Source organism: Pelodiscus sinensis, unplaced genomic scaffold, assembly GCF_049634645.1.
Source record: "Pelodiscus sinensis isolate JC-2024 unplaced genomic scaffold, ASM4963464v1 ctg92, whole genome shotgun sequence".
Classification (NCBI taxonomy): Eukaryota; Metazoa; Chordata; order Testudines; family Trionychidae; genus Pelodiscus; species Pelodiscus sinensis.
The window spans coordinates 135,788-161,838 of NW_027465832.1; the positions used below are offsets into that span (position 1 = coordinate 135,788).

Consider the following 26,051-nt stretch of genomic DNA (forward strand, 5'->3'; position numbering starts at 1 on the left):
ACCCCTGCTTTTAGAGACCTCTATCCTGTCCCCCCTCCGTCTCCTCTTTTCTAAGCTGAACAGTCCCAGTCTCTGTAGCCTTTCTTCATCTGGGACCTGTTCCCAACCCCTGATCATGTTAGTTGCCCTCCCTTCTCCCAGCCTTTCTCTTCCCCTCTCCCACCTCCTTTTCCCAGTCTCCCCCAGTTTTGTTCAATAAAGACAGAGTCAATGTTGGAAGAAACGTTATCTTTATTTTGTACATCAATAAGAAGGGGGGCTAGGGAAGGGTAAGTGGAAGGAGGTGAGGGAGGAATGGGGTACGAGCCCCCGATGGGGACGACTGGGCTGGCTCTGCGGGCTTCTGGGGGTGGAAGCTCTCCTGCAGCCCCCCAATTACCCCCTCTCCCCAGATGGCAGCCTGCGGCAAGTGCAGCCGGGCTGATGGCCGAGTGGTGTGATGTGCCCAGTGTGGGTACTCCGGGCACTCCAAGCCAGAACTTCTTTTCAAGCGGGGCACCCCTTAGAACTGTGTGTCCGGGGTGGGGGTCGGGACCCTTTAAGCGCAGCCCTCGGCTAGCCTGAGACAGCATCTCCATGCTCTTAGTCCTCCTTTTATGCCCTGCCGGCACTGCTTCCGGCCATCCTTAAGCCCTGTTCAGAGTCCACTCAATGTGGACTTGCTAGTTCGAATTAGCAAAACGCTAATTCGAACTAGTTTTTAGTTCTAGACGCGTTAGTTTGAATTAGCTTAGTTCGAATTAACTAATTCGAACTAAGTTAGTTCGAACTAGCGCTGTAGTGTAGACGTACCCTTAGGGAGGGGATAATAGACGCCAGAGTAACCATCTTGAATTTGGTAATGAAAGCATTGAGTTCCCTGAGGTTCAGGATAGGCAGAAACCCTCCCTTGGCCTTGGGAATCAGGAAGTACCGGGAGTAGAAACCCATGCCCAGGAACCCCTGGGGGACCACTTCGGCCGCCCCTAGGGTTAAGAGCTGCCGGACTTCCTCCCAGAGGAGATGCTCGTGAGGGGGGACCCTGAAGAGGGACGGGGCAGGGGAGTGGGAGGGAGGGGTTGAAAGGAAGCGGATGGCGTATCCCCCCCTCTACAGTTTCCAGGACCCAACAGTCCAAGGTAATGGATTCCCAGGCCTGGTAGAAAGGGAATAAGCAATCCCTGAACAGAAAAGGTGGGGCTGGTAGGCTGTCCTCAGGCATACCCTCAAAACCCTTGGCGGGGCCCTGGGGGCTTGTTGGATGGGCCCTGGCCCTGGTCCGGGGCTGGATGGGATCGGCATCTGCCATTCCTCCCATTGTCATTTCTCCCTCCGCGGCAGGAAAAATCAGGGTGGGTGCCCTGCTGGGAGGGCCTAGGGGCATTCCTGCCCGACAGAGAACGCCGTGGTTAACGGGTGTATCGATCCCCAGGGACGTTAAGGTGGCTCGGTTATCCTTGAGACTGTGCAGGCATTGGTTGGTCTGCTCAGAGAAAAGAGATGAACCCTCTCCACCTGGACTTCCAGACTCTGAGCCAGGCAGCAAAGGAGTTCCTGATGGGACCCCAAGTCCATGGATGGCATGGAAGGGAGAGAGCCACCAAGCGCCTCATCTGGTGAGGAGGACGAGGACCCCTTCATGCCCATCACCTCCGGATCCCGAGCTTGCCAGGGAGCCTGTGAGGCCGCAGGAGAGGCTACAGTAGCGGGCTGGGGGGCCCCTTTCCAGGTGATGTTCTAGAAAAGCCTGGCCTGGGGGAAGGGACTGGCCCGACGTCGGGGAGCGAGTCAGTGAGGTTGCCGAGGGAGGAGCCCTCAGCCCAGAGAAGACTGACTTCAGTCTGAATGGGCCCGCACCCTGGCTCTGGTGGTAGGCCCAAGGGATCCAAAAAGGCCGCTGAGCTGGGGCCTGCACTTGTGGTGGCCAGTGGTTCTGTAACACCGGCACCGAGATAGGCTGAGGCCACTGCTGCTGCTCAAGGTGGTGCATCGAGGTGCTGCGGAGCTGCGAACGATGGCTGGAGTAGGACTGGTGCCTGGATCGAGACCTGGAGCCATGGGACAACCAGACCGATTCCGCTTTGGAGTCTGTCGAATACTCCGAGGTCAACCATAGTGGTGTGGTGGCAGTAGTGGCTGGCAGCCTCCCTGCTGGAGTGTACTGGGCCATCAACTCCGGTTTCCCCCAGTGCTGAGGGGAAGGTGGAGGCATGGCCGGTGGCAGTGCGCCTGATGGAGAAGGGCCGATGGTCACGGGACCTGGTGCTGTGGTTGGTGGCACCCAAGGCTTCTGTGCTGTGGTGTCGACTCCGGTGCACAGGAAGGGGTGGGGGCTAAGGCCAGTGTTAAGGCTGGAGGCGGTTCTGCACCCAGGACTAGGGTCGAGGCTACCGGCACTGGGGCACGGCAGTGGAGCCCTCTTGCTTCCAGGGCCGAGGCGCTAGATGCCAAGGACGTGGGGTAGTACCATCTGGATCCTCGCTCCTTGGTCGGGTCTGGTGTCGAGGTCAGGGACGAAGTCAACCCAATCAAATCTCTTGCTGCCTCAACGGTATCCAGAGTGGAGGACTCTGGGAAGTTCCCCGCTGGGCTGGTGTCTCGGCACAGACTAGAGCGGTGCTGATCTGACCATGATGGTCCAGGTGCTGTGCCAGTCGGTGCCGCACGCCCCACTTGAGGGCATGCGGAGGGCACATGCCTCGAGGGAGTCCTGCCCCTGCTAGGTCTCCTCTTCTTCTGAGGCACCGGGGACTGCGACTGGTGCCGAGGCCTGAGCGGCGCCGGGGAGGCGCACGAGTGGCTGGGTGCCTCCCACACTGATGCTGGTGTGCTCTGGGTTGCCAGTGCCAGACTGGATGCCAGTGCCGGACGTAAGGCCACCTCCATGAGGATAATCTTCAAGTGAGACTCCCTTTCCCACTTGGTATGCAGCTTGAAGGCGTAGATCTTACAGGCCGTGGACAAGTGGGTCTCTCCCAGGCACTTGAGGCAGGCTGTGTGTGGGTCCCCGCAGGCCATAGGCTTCTGGCACTTCTCACAAGGCTTGAAGCTGTGGGACCTGGGCATGCCCCGCCGGGCGCACTGGGGACGTGAAGCGAGCTCCATGCCTGAGAACTTAAAACTAAGCACAACACTTAACAGCTAATAAAACCGTAGATAAGAACAATGAACTGAGAACTATTTAACTAACTACTAAAACGAGAAGAACTCCTAAGAGGCGCTTGCAGAGCAAGAGCAAAGGCACGTTCCAATGACCGTCAGGAGTGGTAAGAAGGAACTGAAGGGGTGGAGCGCAAGCAGGGGTATATATTAACTGATATACTGGCGCCACTCCAGGGGGCTCCCCTTCTGGCCCAACAGTTACTGCTAAAGGAAAAACTTCCAATGACACGTGCGTGCAGCGCGCGCACACCTACATGGAATGGGCATGAGTAATCACTTGAAGAAGAAAAGTACTTACACCAGCCTCGCACTGTGTGCTTGCCACAAGTCAGGACATATTCACTCTTCTGATTTTTACCAGGAATCACTTCAAACTTGATAGATGTGTCACCCATTCCATGATTTCTTAAGCACAAAAACTCAATATTGTAAGGTCAACCCAGTAAGTTGCATAGAAAGACCAACTGAACTGAACAATGTAAGGTCAACATAATTGAATCTGGATTTAACAAGCCAATAGCACATCTCATTTTCTAGTCCAGTAAGTTGATTGCACAGCTTTGAAAAAAAATAAAAAAATAAAAAAATCAACATTACTGCCTCTCAAGTGACAAACAAAAATAAGTGCAAAATTCTAAGGACCAGATCCTACCCTTAGGCTGTGTCTACACTGGTGCGATCTTGCGCAAAAACTTGCTGCCTGTCTACGCTGGCCGCGTGTTCTTGCGCAACTAAACTGACGTTCTAATGTATGAAATCAGTGCTTCTTGCACCAGAACTCTGACGCTCCTGCTCAGGAATAAGCCATTTTGCACAGCTGTTCTTGCGCAAGAAGCCAGTGTAGACAGGCAACATGAATTTCTTGTGCAAGAAGGCCCTATGGCTAAAATGGCCACCAGAGCTTTCTTGCGCAAGAGAGGCACTACACTGGCAAGGATGCTCTTGCGCAAAAGCACATGGCAGTGTAGACGTTCTCTTGAGCAACTACTTTAACGCAAGAACTCTTGCACTAAAGAGTTTTTACACAAGATCACGGCAGTGTAGACGTAGCCTTACAGTAGTGAGAGCAGTAATACCATACATGGAGCAAGGCACCTTGCTGCAATGTGTGTGTGTGTGTGTGTGTGTGTGTGTGTGTGTGTACACATACACACACAATTGTGCAAGCCATAGCTAAATTGCAGTTCACGTCTCTTTAGGGCAGGAGTGGGGAACTTTTTTTGGGTCAGGGGCTGCTGAGCCACAGAAAAATCAGTTGGGCCCAGGCCAGTAGATTTTGTGTGCTCCAGCCCCATGGGGAGAACAATGGGGTTGGGGGCCTGGAGTACTAGCACAGGCTCCCCAATGCTGAAGGGGAGCCCCGAGCCTCAGGGGCCAGATCCAGGTAAGTCTTAAATTTCCCACACCCCTGTGTTAGGGTCATAGTGTGGCCGCCTACTTATTCCACCTGCTGATATTCACAAGTGCTGGAAAGGTGTACTGCCTGCTGTTGTCACAGTAGGAGCAGATGGGGAAGAAAGGAACAGAGGTACTCTTGTATCCTTCCTAACTCTAGCGCATCTAACAAAAAGCAGACTGTGCCCTTCATTAATGATTTTATAGCATGATTATGATGTGATCCTACCTTTTAAGGCACTCATGGAGAATCTGATATGGAGACAACAGTCCAGCTTTACTGGTCAGTTCATATACCCGTGAGTCCTCAATACTGATATGGTTAAAATACTACAAAAGAATTGAGAGATATTCTTCAGCTACCAGTAAAGCAAGCACAATATTGGAATTGTACTACTTCTCAATTTCTTCTATATCTACATTTGAAAACAAATTAAATTTTATATTTTTTGTCACAGAACACCTACACACTAGATCTTCATCAGAATTACTGTGTTGGCCCTATTTTAGGAAGCAAAACTATAGACCAGTGTTTCTTAAACTTTTTAACACTGAGGAACACCAAACAATACTTTGTTTTTATGGGGAAAACCAAGGATTTTTTGGTGAGGGGGGAAAAAAAAGGTCAGGGGGGGAAAAGGTCAGGGGAAAGTTAGTTATTGAGCAAAAAAAAGGGTCGCCTGCCCCTTTAAGGGTGGCCATTTTTAATTCTGTGTTGTTCTCCACGGCACACCTCCGACTGCCTCGTGGCACACTGGTTAAAGAAACACTGCTATAGACCATTTCCTTTACACTCCAGTATAGAACAAGAAAAATATCTTTTCTATGTATACTAGAAAGAGCTTCTGACCTTATTCTTTTAAGTTCCTCCATTTCCATAAAATGAAATGTAATTCCCAGTTCTACTTATTGGAATTTCATACATAATGAAAACATGGTTGCCTAATGCAATGAAACTCTCAACTGCAATTTAATGCTTTTATGTTACATTCAAAAAAACTTTTGGCTGTCTTCCATAGTAAAAGAAAAGCTTCTCCATTCCCATACTTATGTAGCGCCCCTCTCCACCCGATTACCTTCTTTAATGCCAATCTGCCTAAAGGTTTTGATGGACAGGTCTGGGTTCTTCTGGATCCCGCCACCCACTCAGCAGGGTGTATCTTTATTTTTTCCTATGAATTTATTTGGCAGTGCCTCCACCCCCCTCACTCCTTCCTGGCAGGGTCACCAGGGCAGCTTGGGAGGAAAATTCTAACCACTGGGTAATCCCCACTTACTTGCCAGATAGTTGGAGACTTCAAAAAATAACACAAACACATACAATGTATTCAACACAATAATTATATTAACCAGGAGACAAATATAACATAACCAGGTAAAACACTATTTTTAGGTTCACCGGTGCCCACACTGCTAATACCTGTGACTTGTCCCAGTCACGGGACTTGATGTAGCAAATGTAAGTGTCCCGTTGGTACGTACTTTGTTGGGGTCCTTGATGACTTATGACCACAAAATTCCTCTCTGCAGTGGTTTATCAGTGTGTCTGACTGGGTTCAGTACAGCCCAACGGACTCACAAGCGGGAGAAGGTGGTAAATCCCTCCACAGGTTTAATATGCAGCAGGTTATAAAATTCCCAAACCCTTACTCCCTGACTTTAGGACACAGTACAGGGACTAGGGGGTCCCCAAAACAAATTCCCTGACTGACTAACTAAAAGATGATGCACTCACAAACTCCATGAACGATCCTCCGGCTCACAGATGACTCTGGACTCCTCAGTCACTTCAGAGGGCTGATCTCTGCTAGCAGGGATCCTATTCAGGCAGGAATCAAGCTGCTTCGGTCCCAGGATTTCCCCTCACCACAAAGGGGTGCAGGGCTCAAGGTGCAGATTACACAACTGTACTAAAATCCAAAGTGTAGTCTCCTAGCCCAGTGCCCAGACACACACACAGCAGGCAGCAGCCCTGAACTTGCAGCCAGAGCAGAGCTGACCATGTGGGGACTGGTCTCACCTAGGGAGCTGGAGGGCTAACTCAGACTGGCTGGGGAAGTTTCCCAGCAAACTCCACAAACTGCGAATCACCAGTGGAGAAGGAAAACCCAGCAGAGGGATCTTGCTTTCAGGTCCCTAGAGGCCAGTTCTCTGGGAGGACCCTGCATGCAGGCCTGGGGCTTACCAGCTTCCCACACAAGGGCTATGTCTACACTGGCGTCTTCTTGCACAAGAACATCTTGCGCAAGAAAACGTCCACACTGCCATGTGCGAGCTGTGCTTTTGCGCAAGAGCTCCCATGGCAGTGTGGATGCTCTCTTGCGCAAGAAATCCCTGCCGAGTGTCCACACTGCCCTCTTGCACAAGAGAGCTTACACCTGTTAGAAAAGAGCGTAGCTCTTGCGCAAGAAGCCCTCCCTTACCATGCCGTACTGTAAATTTCCTTAAAACAAATTAAAGGAGATTGCCTATCTCCTAGAACCAGAAGGGACCTTGAATGGTCATCAAGTCCAGTCCTCGGCCTGCACAGCAGGACCAATTACCATCCCTGACAAATTTTTGCCCCAAATGGCCTCTGCAAGGATTAAACTCACAATGGTGGATTTAGCAGGTCAATGTTCAAACCACTGAGCTATCCCTCCTCCATCCCTCTTCTTTGCACAACAGTGGGTGGGCAGTGTGGATGCTCTGCGGGTTCTTGCACAAGAACGGCCATACTTGCGCAAGAAACCACGAGTGTAGACATAGCCAGCCAGTCCTGCCCTTGTCCTGGCTGGCTCCAGACTAACTCATAAAAAACAATGGCCTCTCCCCTTTCCTGAACTCCCTGGGAGGGGCATCTCACTCCCTATTTGTTGCCGGGCAGACTCTGAGGGTACGTCTAGACTACAGGGTTTTGTCGACAGAAGTTTTGTCAACAGATACTGTCGACAAAGCTTCTGTCGACAAAGAACGTCTAGACTACAGCCAGTTCTGTCCACAAAGCAAGCCGCTTCGTCGACATAACAGTGTGGACGCAAAGGACAGTGTAGATGCAATAACGCCTTCTGTCGACAAAAGGCATTATTCCTCGTAGAATGAGGTTTACATACGTCGACAAAACTGCTGAGTTCTGTCAACGTTATGTCGACATAACTCAAAGGCAGTGTGGACGCAAGTATAATTTTGTCGACAAAAGTCCACTTTTGTCAACAAAACCCTGTAGTCTAGACACACCCTGAGTTTGCCTTGGCTCCCCCTCCCTGCCAGGGACAGTGTGCCTCTCCCTGAGTTGCCAGCAGACAGAACCCCAGGAATCTAGGTAATCTCCTTGGGGGTTACACTTACTACTTCAGTTTGCAGAGTGGTCTTGTCTCAGTTTCCCTTTGTAGGTAGTTTGTCATGCATATGTTTTTCAGGAAAAAAAACAAAGTGCTCAGTGATGACTGTTCTTTAATTTCTACTCATGATTTACTGTGTAGCTATTGAAAGTGCTCAATTAGGCAAATAGTATTTTCACTATTTTCAGTTTCACTATTTTGTAATTCTGATACTTTAGTCAAATAGCCCTGGTGTCATTCCCTCAAACCATCTTTCTAGTACTTTCCCAGATTTAGGATTTGTAGTCCAAAGTTTCAGTTTGCAGGCTGAGGACTTACTAGCCGCTTAGGCTATGTCTACACTGCAGCAATATTTTGGGATGCCTCCGGTATCCCGAAACAGCTATTCCACATCTTTTGAGTGCACCCGTTATTTCAAAATAGAACAGGCTCGCTATTCCGACATCCCTGTAAACCTCATTTCCCAAGGAGTAAGGGACGTTTCAGAATAGCGGGTTATTTCAAAATAAGTGCTGTGTAGACAGCGCCAAATTTTGAAATAAGCTATTTCAAAATACACTCGAAATACACTACGCAGTTTGTGTAGTTCAAATTGCGTAGCTTTTTTCGAGCTAAGGGTGCAGTGTAGACGCACCCTAATTACAGTGAAGTGCTACTATCCATTTTCTATTATATGAACAACTCTAGAGAGTACAGGTTCAGAAAACTCCAGCAAAGTGTTCCTTCTAGTGTGAATCCTGCTCGTTTTATTTTAAATCAGTATCTGTCTCTGATTATTTCAAGACTGGATACACATTTTTTAGGGATAGTTTAGGAATAATGGTCTCAGTCCCACCAGGAATGATACAGGCAGTCCCCGGGTTACGTACAAGATAGGGACTGTAGGTTTGTTCTTAAGTTGAATTTGTATGTAAGTCGGAACTGGTACATATTGTACCCCAGGTGTCCCTGATTCAGCTGACTACAGGAAGCCCGAGGCAGAGCTGCTTTGCCCCGGGCTTCCTGGAATCAGCCGCTGATCAGTTTCAGCAGCAGCTGACTTGTGGACACCTGGGGTAGAGCAGCTGGGGTGCTGCCAGGTTGGTCCCCGCAGCGCTGAGGTGCGGCGTTGCGGGGACCAACCCGGCAGCGCCCCAGCTGCTCTGTCCCAGGTGTCCAGATTCAGCCTCTGTTGAAACTGACCAGCAGCGGCTGAATCGGACACGCCTGGGGCAGAGCAGCTGGAGTGCTGCTGGGTTGGTCTGGTAGCGCCGACCCTTGGCGTGGCGGGACCAACCCGGCAGCCCTCCAGCTGCTCTACCCCAGGTGCCCCAAGTCAGCCGCTGCTGAAACTGACCAGCGGCGAGAAAAGCCTGGTCTGCCGGGGGGGGGGGGGGGCGCACTAGCTGCACCCCCCCCAGCAGACCAGGGAGACGCGGAGCAGCTTTTCTCGCCGCGGAGGACGCGGGCGGTGGGACCGCGGCGCGTCTCGGCAGTCCCGCCGCCAGCGTCCTCCGCGGCAAGAAAAGCCTGGTCTTCTGGGGGGGGGGGCATACTAGCTGCGCCCCCCTCAGCAGACCAGGGAGATGGGGGCGGCGGGACCGCTGAGACGCGCCGCGGTCCCGCCGCCCGCGTCCTCCGTGGCTTTGCTCCGCGTCTCCCTAGTCTGCTGGGGGCCCGCCCCCCAGCAGACCAGGGAGACACGGAGCATCTTTTCTCGCCGCGGAGGACGCGGGCGGCGGGACCACCGCGGTGCGTCTCAGCGGTCTGCTGGGGGGGGGGGGGGGGGGCGCAGCTAGTGCGGGGTGAGTCACCCCGTTCGTAAGTAGGGATCCGGCGTAAGTCGGATCCACGTAACCCGGGGACTGCCTGTATAGGAGGGCAGACTAGAACAGTGACTCCCAAACATGTGGGCTACTACAGCTCTGGTGGTCCATGGAGAGTTGGCTCTTCATGTTTTCATCTATCTCTATATAAGTTTGGAGTTCTCTTTTTCTGCAGGCCTCCAGGCTCTGCATTTCACTGCTAAAAACAAGGAAGAGTGCAAACAGGATCTAAGCTCAGAGTCTGGAACCACCAGCATGTGAGGAATATGCAGAGGACACAAGGCAGGCCAACAATGTCTAGTGAAGTAATGAAGAATGAAGTGGCTGGACAGTATATTCAATTGCCAGGAGACCCAGGAAACAGGGGAAAAGGTAGGGAAAGTAAAAGCAAATGAGGGGAAATTAATAAGAGCAAAATTAGACAGTGATTGACCTTTGAGCACATTAGAAGATTCATTAAATATCAATTTGTTGCAAACAATTGCTGTAGCTGCCACAAACATTTTAAGCAATCATAGCTAAAAAAAGAAGTCACATGACAATCAAGCACTAGTCTACACCGAAAGCGTTTGAAAACTTCTAGACTGGTTAACCCGTAAGAAGTTGCTTCCAATTCACGTACTCGTTAAAATGGCCATGGTCTAAATAATGATCTACATCTAAGATACTATTAAAAATGTTTGCTCTTCTATGAGTTAAGCTTGAACCCATGGACAAGGCCAATCAGGAGAGTTAAGAGACAAAATAGGCTTGGCAACTTAAGTCCAGTCTCTTTCTGAAGTCTCTACACATTTTAATTTGCCCAATGTGCTTTTCAGCAACTCTAGGCATATTAGAAGTCAAACATGTTAAATAACTATCATTTCACAAATCATCAAGAGGACAAGGAAAAAAAGACCTCATTCCTACTACGACCCATCCCACCCAACATTTGTTTACCATGGTGATATCAGACAATCTGGAATTAGCGCCATGTATTTGATAACATAAGGAAAAGCACAAATATCGACAGGTTTTTCTTGAAAACATGACGGACTCTGCTTCAGTAATTTAGACAGCACTTTATAATGTTGAAGGAGAAAAACTGGCCCAGAGCCAGCAGTGGCCACCGGAGCCCCTGACCCAGTAGCCCCAAAACATGAACCAGCAAGCAACTGGCAGCCAGCCCTCCACCGCTCCTCAGGAGCAGTCTGCCAGCTCCCAGGAGCCTGACAGAGGCTGGAGAAGGTGGGCGCCTTCCTGGTCCAGGGTGGAGATCATGGACCTTATTCAGGTTTGGGGGGGATGCCCCCAACTTCCATGATCTCAGCCCTAGATGGAGGAATGCAGCTGTCTATGGCACGATGGCTGCCAGCCTGGCCAACAAAGGCCACATGCGAACCCAGGGGCAGGTTTGCATGAAAGTCAGGTTGGTCCAGCAAGACCCCCAACCCTGAGCCCTGAGCTTCCCCTCCCCCTTCTTCCCCTTGCTTCCCCCTTCCAGCTCCCTCCTCCCAGGTTTGCCCCTCCCCTCTCCCACCTCCTTTTCCCAGTCTCCCCAGAGGTTCACCCCCCTCCCCCCAGTTTGGTTCAATAAACCCAGTTTCTATTTTTAAAGATACGTGTCTTTTATTTGACATCAGGAAGGGGGGCTATGGAGGGGTAAGTGGAAGGATGAGGGAGGAATGGGGCACGAGCCCCCAGTGGGAAGGACCAGGGAGGCTCTGAGGGCTCCTCGGGGTGGACGCTCTCCCTCAGGGCCTCCTGGATCCTGACAGCACCCCAATGGACCTCCCCAGATAGCAGCCTGCAGCAAGTGCAGCCAGGCTGATGGCAACGACCCCACGAGACACACCAGCGTGCCCAGGGGCAGCTCTGGCTCCATGTGGCTTAGTGCTGTGGTGTCCCGAGTGGGGGCACTCAGGGCACTCCAAGGCAGGACTGCTTTGCTGTCCCTCATCAAGGTAGCCAAGCAAGCGGGGAACCCTGAGAACTGTCTGTCCGGGGTGGGGGTAGGGTCCCTTTAAGCACAGAGCTCAGTTAGCCTCAGGCAGCAGCCCCACACACTAAGGGTATGTCTACACTACAAAGTTAATTTGAACTAACAGACATTAGTTCGAATTAACTTTGATAGGCGCTACACATGCAAACCGCTAGTTCGAACTTAATTCAAGCTAGCGGACCGCTTAATTCGAACTAGGTAAACCTCATTCCACGAGCACTAACGCCTAGTTCGAATTAAGTAGTTCGAATTAAGGGCTGTGTAGCCACTTCATTCGAACTAGTGGGAGGCTAGCCCTCCCCAGCTTTCCCTGGTGGCCACTCTGGGCACCACCAGGGAAACTCTTCTGCCCCCCTCCCGGCCCTGGAGCCCTTAAAGGGGCACGGGCTGGCTACGGTGCCCGTGCCAGGTGCAAGCCTGCCAGCACCCAGCCAGCAGACCCTGCACCTGGCACGGCATGAACCAGCCATCCGCTGCCACCCAGCCCTCTGCCTCTTCCCGGGACCAGGCTGGCGGGTCCCAGGAGCCTGCCCAGGTCCACAAGAGGCAGGCGCCCACCCCGTCTAGAATCATAGAATCATAGAATAATAGGACTGGAAGGGACCTCAAGAGGTCATCGAGTCCAGCCCCCTGCCCTCAAGGCAGGACCAAGCTCCACCTACACCATCCCTGACAGATGTCTATCTAACCTGTTCTTAAATATCTCCAGAGAGGGAGATTCCACCACCTCCCTTGGCAATTTATTCCAATATTTGACCACCCTGACAGTTAGGAATTTTTTCCTAATGTCCAATCTAAACCTCCCCTGCTGCACTTTAAGCCCGTTACTCCTTGTCCTGTCCTCAGAAACCAAGAGGAACAAATTTTCTCCTTCCTCCTTGTGACACCCTTTTAGATATTTGAAAACCGCTATCATGTCCCCCCTTAATCTTCTTTTTTCCAAACTAAACAAGCCCAGTTCATGAAGCCTGGCTTCATAGGTCATGTTCTCTAAACCTTTAATCATTCTTGTCGCTCTTCTCTGTACCCTTTCCAATTTCTCCACATCTTTCTTGAAATGTGGCGCCCAGAACTGGACACAGTACTCCAGCTGAGGCCTAACTAGTGCAGAGTAGAGCGGCAGAATGACTTCACGAGTTTTGCTTACAACACACCTGTTGATACAACCTAGAATCATATTTGCTTTTTTTGCAACAGCATCACACTGTTGACTCATATTCAACTTGTGGTCCACTATGACCCCTAGATCCCTTTCCGCCATGCTCCTTCCTAGACAGTCGCTTCCCATCTTGTATGTATGGAACTGATTGTTCCTTCCTAAGTGGAGCACTTTGCATTTCTCTTTATTAAACCTCATCCTGTTTACCTCTGACCATTTCTCTAACTTGCTAAGGTCATTTTGAATTATGTCCCTATCCTCCAAAGAAGTCGCAACCCCACCCAGTTTGGTATCATCTGCAAACTTAATAAGCGTACTCTCTATCCCAATATCTACATCATTGATGAAGATATTGAACAGTACGGGTCCCAAAACAGACCCTTGAGGAACTCCACTTGTTATCCCTTTCCAGCAGGATTTAGAACCGTTAACAACAACTCTCTGACTACGGTTATCCAGCCAATTATGCACCCACCTTATCGTGGCCCTATCTAAGTTATATTTGCCTAGTTTATCAATAAGAATATCATGCGAGACCGTATCAAATGCCTTACTAAAGTCTAGGTATAGGACATCCACCGCTTCTCCCTTATCCACAAGGCTCGTTATCTTATCAAAGAAAGCTATCAGATTAGTTTGGCATGACTTGTTCTTCACAAACCCATGCTGGCTATTCCCTATTACTTTCTTACCTTCCAAGTGTTTGCATATGATTTCCTTAATTACCTGCTCCATTATCTTCCCTGGGACAGACGTTAAACTGACCGGTCTATAGTTTCCTGGGTTGTTCTTATTCCCCTTTTTATAGATGGGCACTAGATTTGCCCTTTTCCAGTCTTCTGGAATCTCCCCTGTCTGCCATGATTTTTTCAAAGATCATAGCTAAAGGCTCAGATACCTCCTCTATCAGCTCCTTGAGTATCCTGGGATGCATTTCATCAGGACCTGGTGACTTGCTGACATCTAACTTTCCTAAGTGATTTTTAACTTGTTCTTTGTGTATCCTATCTTCTAAACTTACCCTCTCTCTGCTTGTATTCACTACGTTAGGCACACCTCCAGACTTCTCGGTGAAGACCGAAACAAAGAAGTCATTGAGCAGCTCCGCCATTTCCAAGCTTCCTGTTACTGCTTCTCCCTCCTCACTAAGCAGTGGGCCTACCCTGTCCTTGGTCTTCCTCTTGCTTTTAATGTATTTATAAAAAGTCTTCTTGTTTCCCTTTATGCCTGTAGCTAGTTTGACCTCATTTTGTGCCTTTGCCTTTCTAATCTTGCCCCTGCATTCCCGTGTTGCTTGCCTATATTCATCCTTTGTTAATTGTCCTAGTTTCCATTTTTTATATGACTCCTTTTTTATTTTGAGATCGTGCAAGATCTCCTTGTTAAGCCAAGCTGGTCTTTTGCCATATTTTCTATCTTTCCTACACAGCGGAATTGTTTGCTTTTGGGCCCTTAACAACGTCCCTTTGAAATACTTCCAACTCTCCTCAGTTGTTTTTCCCTTCAGTCTTGCTTCCCATGGGACCTTACCTACAAGTTCTCTGAGCTTATCAAAATCTGCCTTCCTGAAATCCATTACCTCAATTGTGCTGGTCTCCCTTCTACCTTTCCTTAAGATCATGAACTCTATTATTTCGTGATCACTGTCCCCTATACCGTCTTCCACTTTCAAGTTCTCAACTAGTTCCTCCCTATTTGTTAAAACCAAATCCAGAACAGCGTCTTCTCTGGTAGCTTTTTCAACCTTCTGAAACAGAAAGTTGTCTCCAATGCAGTCCAGAAACTTATTGGATAGCCTGTGCCTCGCTGTGTTAGTTTCCCAACATATGTCTGGATAGTTGAAGTCCCCCATCACCACCAAATCTTGGGCTTTGGATAGTTTTGTTAATTGTTTAAAAAAGGCCTCATCCACCTCTTCCACCTGGCTAGGTGGCCTGTAGTAGACTCCTAGCATGATATCACCCTCGTTTTTTACCCCTTTTAGCTTAACCCAGAGACTCTCTACACAGCTATCTCCTACATTCATCTCCACTTCAGTCCAAGTGTGTACATTTTTAATATACAAGGCAACCCCTCCTCCCTTTTTTCCCTGTCTGTCCTTCCTGAGCAAGCCGTACCCTTCCATACCAACATTCCAATCATGCGTCCCATCCCACCAGGTTTCTGTAATACCAATGATATCATAGTTGTATTTATTGGTTAGCAATTCCAGTTCTTCCTGCTTATTACCCATACTTCTCGCATTTGTATATAGGCATCTAAAATACTGATTTGATCTTGCCTCCCTGTTGTGCCCTGACCCTCCTTTCTCCTTGCCATTATAGGCCGTAGTCCCCCCCATTTCCAACCCATCTCCCAGTCCCGCACATGCAGCACTTACCTGTGGGCTTTGCTCACCTGCCCCCGACAAACCTCATGCACGACCTCCGCACTAGGCACAGGAAAGTGGCCGTCTAGGGCAGGAGAGCTGCCAGCCTGGCCACCCAGGAGCAGGTTTGCATGAAAATCAGGGTGGTCCAGTGAGACCCCTGACCCTGAGCCCTGAGCTTAGAATGGCCGTCCTGGGTCAGACCAAAGATCCATCTAGCCCAGTAGCCTGTCTGCCGACAGCGGCCAACACTAGGGACCCTGGAGGGGATGGACCGAAGACAATGACCAAGCCATTTGTCTCGTGCCATCCATCTCCAGCCATCCACAGAGGCCAGGGACACCATTTCTACCCCCTGGCTAATACCACTCCATGGACCCAACCTCCATGAATTTATCTAACTTCTCTTTAAGCTCTGTTCTAGTTCTAGCCTTCACAGCCTCCTGCAGCAAGGAGTTCCACAGGTTGACTCTTTGCTTTGTGAAGAAGAACTTTCTGTTATTAGTTTGAAGCCTGCTACCCATTCATTTCAGTTGGTGTCCTCTAGTCCTTCTATTATGGGAACTAATGAAGAACTTTTCTTTATGCATCCTCTCCACCCCACTCGTGCTTTTATAGACCTCTATCATATCCCCCCTCAGTCTCCTCTTTTCTAAGCTGAAAAGGCCCAGTCTCTTTAGCCTCTCTTCATATGGGACCTGTTCCAAACCCCTGATCATTTTAGTTGCCCTCCCCTCTCCCACCCTCTCTCTTCCCCTCTCTCACCTCCTTTTCCCAGTCTCCCCGAGTTTTGTTCAATAAAGAGAGTTTCTATTTTTGAACATACGTGTCCTTTATTTTGTACATCAGGAAGGGGGGCTAGGGAGGGGTAAGTGGAAGGAGGTGAGGGAGGAATGGGATACGAGCCCCCAGTGGAGAGGACTGGGCTGGCTCTGCAGGCTTCTCGGGGTGGAAACTCTCCTGAAGCCCCTTGATTGACCCCCCCCCCACCCCCGGATGGCAGCCTGCGGCAAGTGCAGCCGGGCTGATGGCCAAGTGCTGTGATGTGCCGAGTGTGGGCACTCAGGGCACTCCAAGCCAGGACTGCTTTGCAAGCGGGGAACCCCTGAGAACTGTCTGTCCGGGGTGGGGGTCGGGTCCCTTTAAGCACAGCACTCGGCTAGCCTGAGACAGCAGCTCCATGCTCGAAGGCCTAACCTGATGCCCTGCCGGCACTGCTTCCGGCTATCCTTAACCTCGGTTCAGGGTCCACTCAATGGACATGCTAGTTCAAATTAGCAAAATGATAATTCAAAATAGTTTTTGTGTATAGATGCGTTATTTCAAAGTAGCTTAATTCGAATTAACTATTTCAAATTAAGTTAATTCGAAATAGCACTGTAGTGTAGACATACCCTAAAAGAGTATCATAAGGAGGAGGAAGAAAAATTGTTCTGCTTGGCCTCTGAGGTTAGGATTAGAAGCAATGGGCTTAAACTGCAGCAAGGGAGGTTTAGGTTGGACATTAGGAAAAACTTCCTACCTGTCAGGGTGGTGAAACATTGGAATAAATTGCCTAGGGAGATTGTGGAATCTCCCTAACTGGAGATATTTAAGACCAGGTTAGACAGACACCTGTCAGGGATGAGCTAGGTCAACTCAACTTTGGAAGCCCCAGGGACCACCCTGATATTTACAGAACAAGCTGAGTGCCTCAACCTAAGTGTGGTTGCATATGCAAGCAAATACATACAAATAGCTTCTCTCACACTGACATGCATGAATACAAAGATTAAGGCAAGACTACACAACACACAGGCCCCATTTAAGTCAGTTCTGCTGATATTAATAAAATGCAACATTTACCTGATTTCTACCCATGTGACAGCACTTTTCACGAGCAATGACAGTCCAAGAATTTAACTACTAAAACACATATCAACAGAAGATCATTACACTGACTACTTTTTTGTTTCAGTGCCCACTCGCTGGCCACGTATTGATCCCCACATAAACCCAAACTGCACCGCGGGGCACAAACAAACTGGCCATGGGCAGCGTACCAAGTTATTAATAAATATTTTATAAACCTTTACCTTTTCTCTCCACTGCCATGTCTCCTCCCCTTGCTCCATCATCTCCCCTGGTGCCTGCTGCCCCCCAACTCCTCACCCTCCTCTGCTGTCCTGACTCCTGCCCTTCTCACTGCCCTCAGCCTTCCTGAGACCTGCCTCTCTCCCCCCTGTGCCCACTCCTCCAGTAGCCCCACTCTGATCATGTGAGCTACCCCTCATCCCTTCTCCTAACACCTTCCTCTGCACACCTGCCCTGCCTCTCTCCTCTGGTGCTGGTCCCTCCCCTGCAGGTGTCTGCTCTTCTGCTTTACCCCAGAATCCCCTGGCACCTGCACCTTCCCTTACCCCTGCACCCTCCTGGTGCCTCCCCCTTCCCTCACTGCCCCTGCCCCCTTTGCCCTCTTTTTCCCTGATACCCACCCCCTCAGCTCTCTCTGCCCCGTTCACCTCCTGCCCCTGTGCCCTCACACATGCCTTGCTCCATCCCTGCCTTCCTCATGCCCACCCCTTCTTTCAAGCCGTCTCCCAGGACCTCCCCCTCTCGCCCCCAGTGCCCTTCCCTTCTCCTCTCCTCTCCCAGCATCACCCTGTCCCCCTCCCATTGACACCTCCCATCCTGCCCTTTCCCTCATTGTCTGCACTTGCCCCCCTGGCATTTGTCTCTCCTCCACCCTGTCTCTTGGTGCCTTCCCCTCCCCCCGCCCAAGCTCCTTTTCCTTCCACCCCTCCCCCTCCTCCCCCCGCCTCCACCCAAGCCCCTTCGCCTCCACCCCTCCCCCTCACCTCCGCCCCCATCCCCACCCAAGCCCCCCTGCCGCCACCTCCTCTCCTCCCCCCGCCTCCGCCCAAGCCCAAGCCCCTTTCCTTCTCCCCACCGCCACTGCCGCACAAGCCCGTTCCCTACCTTCTGCCTTCCATGTTGCGGGGCTGGAGTCTGCGTTCAGGCCCCGGAAGCCGAACCCGGAGCCAGCGAGGCCCCGCAACATGCCTCCCAGGACTTTTAAAATCCCGGGCTGTGATGTCACGTCACGCCCGGGCATCCTCTCCGCCCACGTGCAATGCCATACTTGGGCAGCCACAGGTGGCGAGGAGGAGCCTCACATGGCAGGGACTGTCAGGGGCCAAGGGGGACGCTCTGGGGGTGGGGTGGGAGGATGCGCGGGGGGGGGCCGGCAGGGGGGGCTGGGTCCCGCTCCAGGCAGAGCTGGGGGAGAGACCCAGCTCCACATATTGGTGGAGCAGGGCCCCGGCTCTGAACTGTAACGCCGGCCAGCACTTCCGGGTTCAGGGGCGCGGGGCCCGATTCGACCGAATCGGGCAAATCAGCCTAAGGCCGGCCCTGCCCACTGTGTCCCCAGGGAGAACTGACCACTGCTCTTGTTTCACCATAGCCGCAGCACCTGAGACTGCAGGGTGCACCACCCCGCCTGCAACAGCCACCCGCACCCGGGCCAGCAGGCACACCCGCAACCTGGAGGACTATCAGCGGTGGCACCTGCGGCTACTGGAGCACCAGCTCCCCACCCAGGACCACTGGATCCGGGAGGACCTGCGGCTGCGGCAGCAGAGCTTGGAGGTGCTGGAGGAGCAGGGCTGTGCCCTCAGAGGCCACCTCCAGACCTTGGTGGACAGGTTCCTGCCTCTTCCTGCTCCAGCCCCTGCGGCTGCCCCAGCTCTCGCTCATCCTCCCACCCCTGCTCCCCCTTCCCGCTTCCTATGCACCCCGTGTCCCTCCTGCCCCACCCTCCACACACACTCCCCCCCGACGCCCCCGCACCCGCAGTGCTGCGAGACAAGAGAGCCAGCAGGACCCCCAAGCCTCAGCTTTCCCTTCCCTTCCTCCCTCTTCCAGCTCCCTCCTCCCAGGTTTCCCCCTCCCCTCTCCCACCCTCATTCCTCCCTCCCCCCACCCCAGTTATGTAAAATAAAAAGATTTTTGTTGCCAAAACAGGTGTCTTGATTTGACATTAGGAAGGGGGGTTAGGGGGGAAAGGGGAAGGGGGGGAGGGTGGAAGAAGGCCCCAGTGGGGCATGCAGGGAGAGTTCATTCCTCCTCCACCAGGAAGCTCTCCCGCAGGGCTTCCCGGATCTGGACGGCCCCCCGCTGGGCCTCCCAGACTGTGGCGGTTGCGGGGCTGCGCGTACTGGCCAGCCATGCGGTCAGCCTCAGCCATTCAGGCTGGCAGGAAAGCCTCCCCCTTCCACTCACATAAATTGTGCAGCAAACAACATGCTGCCACCACGGGAGGGATATTGTGCTCGACGAGGTTGAGGCGGGTGAGGAGGCACCTAAAGTGTGCTTTCAGTCAGCCGAAGGCCCCCTTGACCACGATGCGGGCCCTGGTGAGCCTGGCATTGAAGGCCTACCGGGAGGGGTTGAGGTGTCCCGTGTAGGGCATCATGAGCCAGGGCTGTAGGGGGTAGGCTGCATGTCCACGTCCCCGACCCTGATGTGGCGGTCGGGGAAGAAGGTCCCGGCGTGCAACCTCTGGCACACGGAGGAATTGCGAAACACCCTGGCGTCGTGTGCCTTGCCGGACCAGCCCACATTAATGTCCATGAACTGGCCCCGGTGGTCAGACACGGCATGCAGGATCACGGAGAAGTAACCCTCGCGGTTAATGTAGAGGGAGGCCTGGTGTTCTGGGGCACGGATGGGGATGTGCGTCCCGTCGATTGCCCCCCTGCAGTTGGGGAAGCCGAGGGCACCCAAACCCCTGGATGATGGCGTCCGGGTCAGCAAAGCGGACCACCCTGCGGAGTAGCACCCTGTTGATGGCCTTGACCACCTAGAGAGAGACACACCAAACCGTGAATCACTGGGGTGCCCAGGTGGCTGGGAGTGTTCGTTCCCTGGCACTGCCCCACGCCCCACTCCCAGAAGCAACCCCCGCTGCAATTCTGGCCGCAGCAGGCGGCGTGTAGTACGACCGGGACAGACCGAACCCTCGGTGCGGGGCACTTTCGCCTCCTCCCCGTTTTCCCTGGGGTGGCCCATCCCCTCCTTGCAGCTCCCCTCTCCCCTGGTCCAGTGGCCGGTGAGTGCCGTACCTGCATGAGCACTGCTCCGACGGTGGATTTCTCCACGCCAAACTAGTTCCCGACAGATCGGTAGCTGTCCAGCGTGGAGAGCTTCCACAGGGTGATGGCCACACGCTTCTGGAGGGGGATGGCGGGCCTCATGCGAGTGTCCCTTCTGCGCAGGGCAGGGGCGAGCCACTCGCAGAGCTCCAGGAAGGTGTCCCTCCTCATCCTGAAGTTCTGGGTCCACTGTCGGTCCTCCCAGCGCTCCAGGACGATGCGGTCCCACCAGTCGGTGCTGGTGTCCAGACGCCAGATGCTGCGGAGCACGCTGGCATCCGGGTGCTGCTGCGGCTCCTCCATGGCCCCCAGGGAGGCGGGGCAGGGGGCTGACGTGCACCAGATGGTGCCAGGCAGCCTCCAGATATTGCTGGCAGGCTTGCAGCAGCAAGTCCAAAAACTGAAGGGCTACGTCTACACTGGCCCCTTCTTCGGAAGAGGCATGCTAATTTCGAACTTTGGAATAAGGAAATCCGCGGGGGATTTAAATAAACACTAAATAAACATTAAATAAACATCACCTACGAAATAAGAGATCCTCCGGAATAGGGCTTTATTCCGGAGGATCGCGCCAGTCTGGATGCTCTTTTCCGGCTTTTCCCCAAGCCGGAAAAAAAGCGGCGGCCATGTTTATTTAAATCCCGCGGGGGATATTTAAATCCCCCGCGCATTTCCCTATTCCAAAGTTCTAAATTAGCATGGCTATTCCAAAGAAGGGGCCAGTGTAGACGTAGCCGAGCAGAATGCCCAGGGCGAGCTCTGGCTCCATGGTGCCAACTGTGGCGACGTCCCAATGGGAACCACCGACACAGGCAGGCAGAGAGGAAAACGCTTTTCTGTCCCTCGGCGAGGTAGACAAGCAAGCAAAAAAGCTGAGAACCGGCTGTCCAGGGGGGTCCCTTTAAGCACAAGCCTCAGATAGCCTTAGACAGCCACACAAAACAACTACTGACCTGATGCCCTGCCGGAACCGGTTTCAGCTGCCCTTAAATGCGACCCAGCGTCCGATCAGTGTGGACGTGCTATTTCGAATTAGCAAAACGCTAATTTAAATTAATTTTGGGGTCTAGATGCGTTATTTCAAATTAGCTTATTTCGAATTAACTAATTAAAAATAAATTAGTTCGAATTAGTGCTGTAGTGTAGACATACCCAAAAGTACAACCAAAACAAAACACTGTTTCATGTCCAGGGTGGAAAAATCCACTTCCCCATGACAAATCCCAATCAGAGCCAAGTCATCAGTTTCAGCAGAATTTAAGTTTTAATTGACAGTCTTCCAAACGTTAAATGACTTTAAATGGATTCAATGTTGTTATATGAAGTCAAACTAATGGCTTCAATTTGCCTTTTTGCTATTGCTTCACTTTGCTCAAAAACCACTGAGTGAAATTAACCACACGCTGATTAAATTTCATGTCAGCCATTCAGAGGCTTGTGTACAGCAGTAAAATTATCAAGACTGTTAGCTTCATGATGCTACTCGGGAACTTCTTGAGCAACACTAGAGACAGCACTAAAAGTTACTCACAGGTAAGGGAAGCCCCACAACATGGAGACTGGGCGGGGGGAGGGAGAAGAGGCGAGGGAGGTTAAATAGCAAGAACCTGCCTCGTCTTATATCTATCAGGAGACTTTGGTCAGAGGAACAAAGCTGCCAACTTTATCCTTTTTCACCAACTGAAACAGATTTGGGATGGGCTTCAAAATTTATAAGAACTGATATGAAAGAAGATTAGAGGTCCCCGCTCCCCAACAAGGGTATGGCTACACTGTAGGCTTTTTTTTCCCCCCGAAAAGTGGTATGCAAATTGTGCTCTCATTTTCATATCTTCTTCCGATTCTTTTCCCGGAAGAGGTTTTTTCTGATATTTGGCCCATCTACACAGGGCTAAATGTCAGAAAAAAACCCTTCTTTTTAAAGCCCCCTTATTCCTCGTAAAATGAGGTTTACAGGGGCTTTTGAAAGAGGGTTTCTTTCCGACATTTGGCCCCGTGTAGATGGGCCAAATATCAGAAAAACCTCTTCTGGGAAAAGAATCAGAAGAAGATATGAAAATGAGAGCACAATTTGCATACCACCTTTCAAAACACGCCCCCTCCCCCCCGCAGTGGAGCCGTACCCCAAGAGACAATACCATGGTAGAAATCCCAGCAGCCAAGGCTTGAAGAGAGCTGCATTTCCCACAATGGTACTGATGCTGGATCTTGTCTCAGAGAATCCTTTGCCCTCCTTGGCTGCATATAGACTGACATGATTTTCCGGAAATGCTTTTAATGGAAAAGTTTTCTGTTAAAAGCATTTTCGGAAAAGAGTGTCTAGATTGGCACGGACGCTTTTCCGCAAAAGCACTTTTTGCGGAAAAGCGTCTGTGGCCAATCTAGACGCGCTTTTCTGCAAAAAAGCCCCAATCGCCATTTTCGCAATTGGGGCTTTTTTGCAGAAAACAAATCTGAGCTGTCTACACTGGCCCTTTTGCGCAAAAGCTTTGCGCAAAAGGGACTTTTGCCTGAATGGGAGCAGAATGGTATTTCCGCAAAAAGCACTGATTTCTTACAGTAGGAAGTCAGTGCTTTTGCAGAAATTCAAGCGGCCAGTGTAGACAGCTGGCAAGTTTTTCTGGAAAAGCGGCTGATTTTCCGGAAAAACTGGCCAGTCTAGACACAGCCCTTTAGTGTAACTTCTTCAGTATTAGGTAGTTACTATATACTTCAAGCCTTTAAATTGAAGTGTTCCATCAGAATGGGTACTATCACTATGTAGTCACCATTCACAAACCCTCTGCCTTTAGGTACTTTTAAAATTAAGATATTTTATATCAGCAGGTCAAGTTAATTTATACCTCAAGTTCTTCGCTGTCTTTGGGCTTTTCCTCAGAGGTCTGTTTAACAAAGTCAGGAATGAGGATTTCCAGTGTAGCTCGGGCTGTGGGAAATGATTTAATGTCTTGGTTACACTTATTGTATACAAAGATTATACAACGGCAGGTTTATGACAAGGAAACATCACTTTCTAAAATAGAGGTCCTCAAAGTCGTGGCATACCCACATAGGGGAATGTGGATTACATTGGGATGGGGAGGGAGCGTCACCCAGTCCCTTCTCTTCCACAGCTCTGCTCTGGTCCTGCCCCCTGCTGCATACCCGGCCAACCTGGCTGTGGCTCCACCCCCATCACCAGCCTCATTCCAGGCCTAGCTGCACCCCAGCCTTGGCCTCTCTACCCCTCTCCATGGCCTCTCCCCCACTTAGAGCCTAAGCCTCTATCTCAGGGGTGGGGAATCTCAGGCCCGGGGGTCAGATGTGGCCCCTGGCTTGCCTAGATCCAGTCCCTGAGGCTCAGGGCTCCCCTCCTAGCATTGGGGAGCCCGCACCTACTGAGGGACTGGAGGACACAAAATCTACTGGCCTGGGCCTCACCAGGCTCTAGTGTGTGAGGGGAATGTGGGGAGTGTCTTTCTGCTTCTCAATCAGGGGCCACATGAGTGAAGGTTTTGGTTTTTTGTGGCTTCTCACTTGTGTGTGGCCCCCAACTGATTTTTCCGTGGGTCAGTGGCCCCCAGCCCAAAAAAAGTTCCCCACCCCTGCTCTATGTAGTATCCAATTTATGAGAAGTACAGAGTGTGAGCACTGAATGTTATTTAAGAAAATGTATTTAAGTTTACTGAGTTATCACTATTAAGCTGTACACTCACTCATAAATAATTGCTTTGGGCAAAAGCCTGAGTCACAAGAGAGATTAAGGGGTCCTGTGGCACTAATAAATCTATTAGGGTATGTCTACACTACCACCCTAGTTAGAACTAGGGTGGTTAATGTAGGCAACCGGAGTTGCAAATGAAGCCCAGGATTTGAATTTTCCGGGCTTCATTTGCATATTGCCGGGCGCCGCCTTTTTTCAATGTCCGCTAGTTCGGACTCCGTGCCCTCGGCTACACGCGGCACGGACTAGGTAGTTCGGATTAGGCTCTCTAATCCGAACTACCGGTACACCTCATTCCACAAGGAGTAACAGTAGTTCAGAATAGGAAGCCTAATCCGAACTACCTAGTTCGTGCCGCGTGTAGCCGCGCAGCACGGAGTCCGAACTAGCGGACATTTAAAAAAGGCGGCGCCCGGCAATATGCAAATGAAGCCCGGGAAATTCAAATCCTGGGCTTCATTTGCAACTCCGGTTGCCTACATTAACCACCCTAGTTCAAACTAGGGTGGTAGTGTAGACATACCCTTAGTCTATAAGGTGCCACAGGACTCCTTGTCGCTTTTGCAGATCCAGACTAACACGGCTACCCCTCTGATAAGAGAGATTAAGTCAAACTTCCAAAAATGCTTAAGTTCCATTTTCAAAAGTTACATAGAAGCCCAAGTTCCAATGACAGTCACTAGAACAGGGGTCGGCAACCTATGGCTTGCAAGCCAAATATGGCTCACTAGGGAGCCATATATGGCTCTTTTGAAGCTCGAGCCCAGCCCCCGCCTGCTCCCCCAAAGCAAGGAGCCTGCACTGGTGCTACAGCAGGCCTAGGCAAAACAATCCGGCCACAGACACAGCAGGGAGCCCCCAGGCAGTCTCCCCTGCTTGCCCCACCCCTGCACACCCTCGGAAAAGAGGCTGCGGGGCTGTTTGTTTTTCACAAACTGTGAGCCCGGAGGGTAGCGCGGAGTGGTGCTTCACAGCTGCTCCTGCCCCCAGCACAATCCCATTGGCCGGTTTCTAGCCAATGGATGTTGCCTATCTCAACAACAGGCAGCGTGCAAAGCACCAATCCCCACTCGCCTCAGGCTCTTATTCATAGAGCACATGGCCATGTAGCCTGTGCAGGGGGCAGGGCAGGCTCCTGAGAAACATACTGGGCTGCTGGCCTCAAGTCTCACTGGTAAGTCTCCTGGTCAGAGCCTGCCTCTGGCACCTCAGCCTCCCCTCCCCCCAGCCCTCTGTACCCCTATCCCACGTAACCCAAACCCTCTGACCCCTCCTGAGCCCACACCCTCTCCCAAACCCTGCACTCCAACCCCGTGCCCCAGATCACAATCCCCTCCTGCCCTAGGTCACATTCAAACTCCTGCACCCCAATCTCATGCCTCAGGTTGCAACTGCCTCCTTCACCCAAACTCAGTGCCCCCCCCAACCCAAAAAAGGTTCCCCATCCCTGCCATAAATAAAGAATGTTGAAACCTTTTGTGTTGGACATAATATGTTACTTTATTTAAAAATGAAGTCTGGCCAACAAGTCCCCAGTTGGGGCCCAGCTCCCATCTGGCTGCAGCGTCATAACACTCCTGCACCCCCCCCCCCCATCAACCCTGAGCCCATCATACACCTGAACCCCCTGCCCTGTGCCTCTCATACCCCCACATCTCCACCCCCCTGCCATAAGATTGACAGAAGATAGCCTGATTGCATGAATGAAGTTGGATTTGACCAGTTATATGTAAACTTCAAAGAAATGCATGAAAAGATGCAGAAGCAAAAGTCCCATTAAATAAAGTCTGAGTACAATGTTTCATTTATGCTATTATTAATCATTATGCCAATTATTAATAATATCACTTTGTATATTTTCAGTCATGCAACTGGGCAGTCTAATATGGCTCTTTGTTGACCACTTGTTCTGAATTTTGATGTAGTTTTAGAGGGGTAGCCGTGTTAGTCTGAATCTGCAAAAGCGGCGAGGAGTCCTGTGGCACCTTATAGACTAACTGAAGTGTAGGAGCATAAGCTTTCGTGGGCAAAGACCCACTTCGTC

At 51.3% G+C, this 26,051-nt stretch overlaps 1 protein-coding gene across 5 annotated transcripts in view; it reads right to left on the reverse strand.

Annotated features, from left to right (window-relative positions):
- LOC102445971 (microprocessor complex subunit DGCR8-like) overlaps positions 1-26,051 on the reverse strand; it is a 137,171-nt gene that overhangs the window by 14,642 nt on the left and 96,478 nt on the right. For 3 of the 5 annotated variants that reach the window (XM_075914703.1, XM_075914702.1, XM_075914704.1), the window contains 3 exons: positions 23,148-23,230; positions 4,766-4,866; positions 3,440-3,546 (listed from right to left, as the gene is read on the reverse strand). In XM_075914703.1, the coding sequence (XP_075770818.1) occupies positions 3,440-3,546; positions 4,766-4,866; positions 23,148-23,230 (291 nt within the window). Of the gene's footprint in view, positions 1-636; positions 3,547-4,765; positions 4,867-23,147; positions 23,231-26,051 lie in introns of those variants that run through there. The other 2 variants (XM_075914705.1, XM_075914706.1) reach the window with 2 other exon arrangements.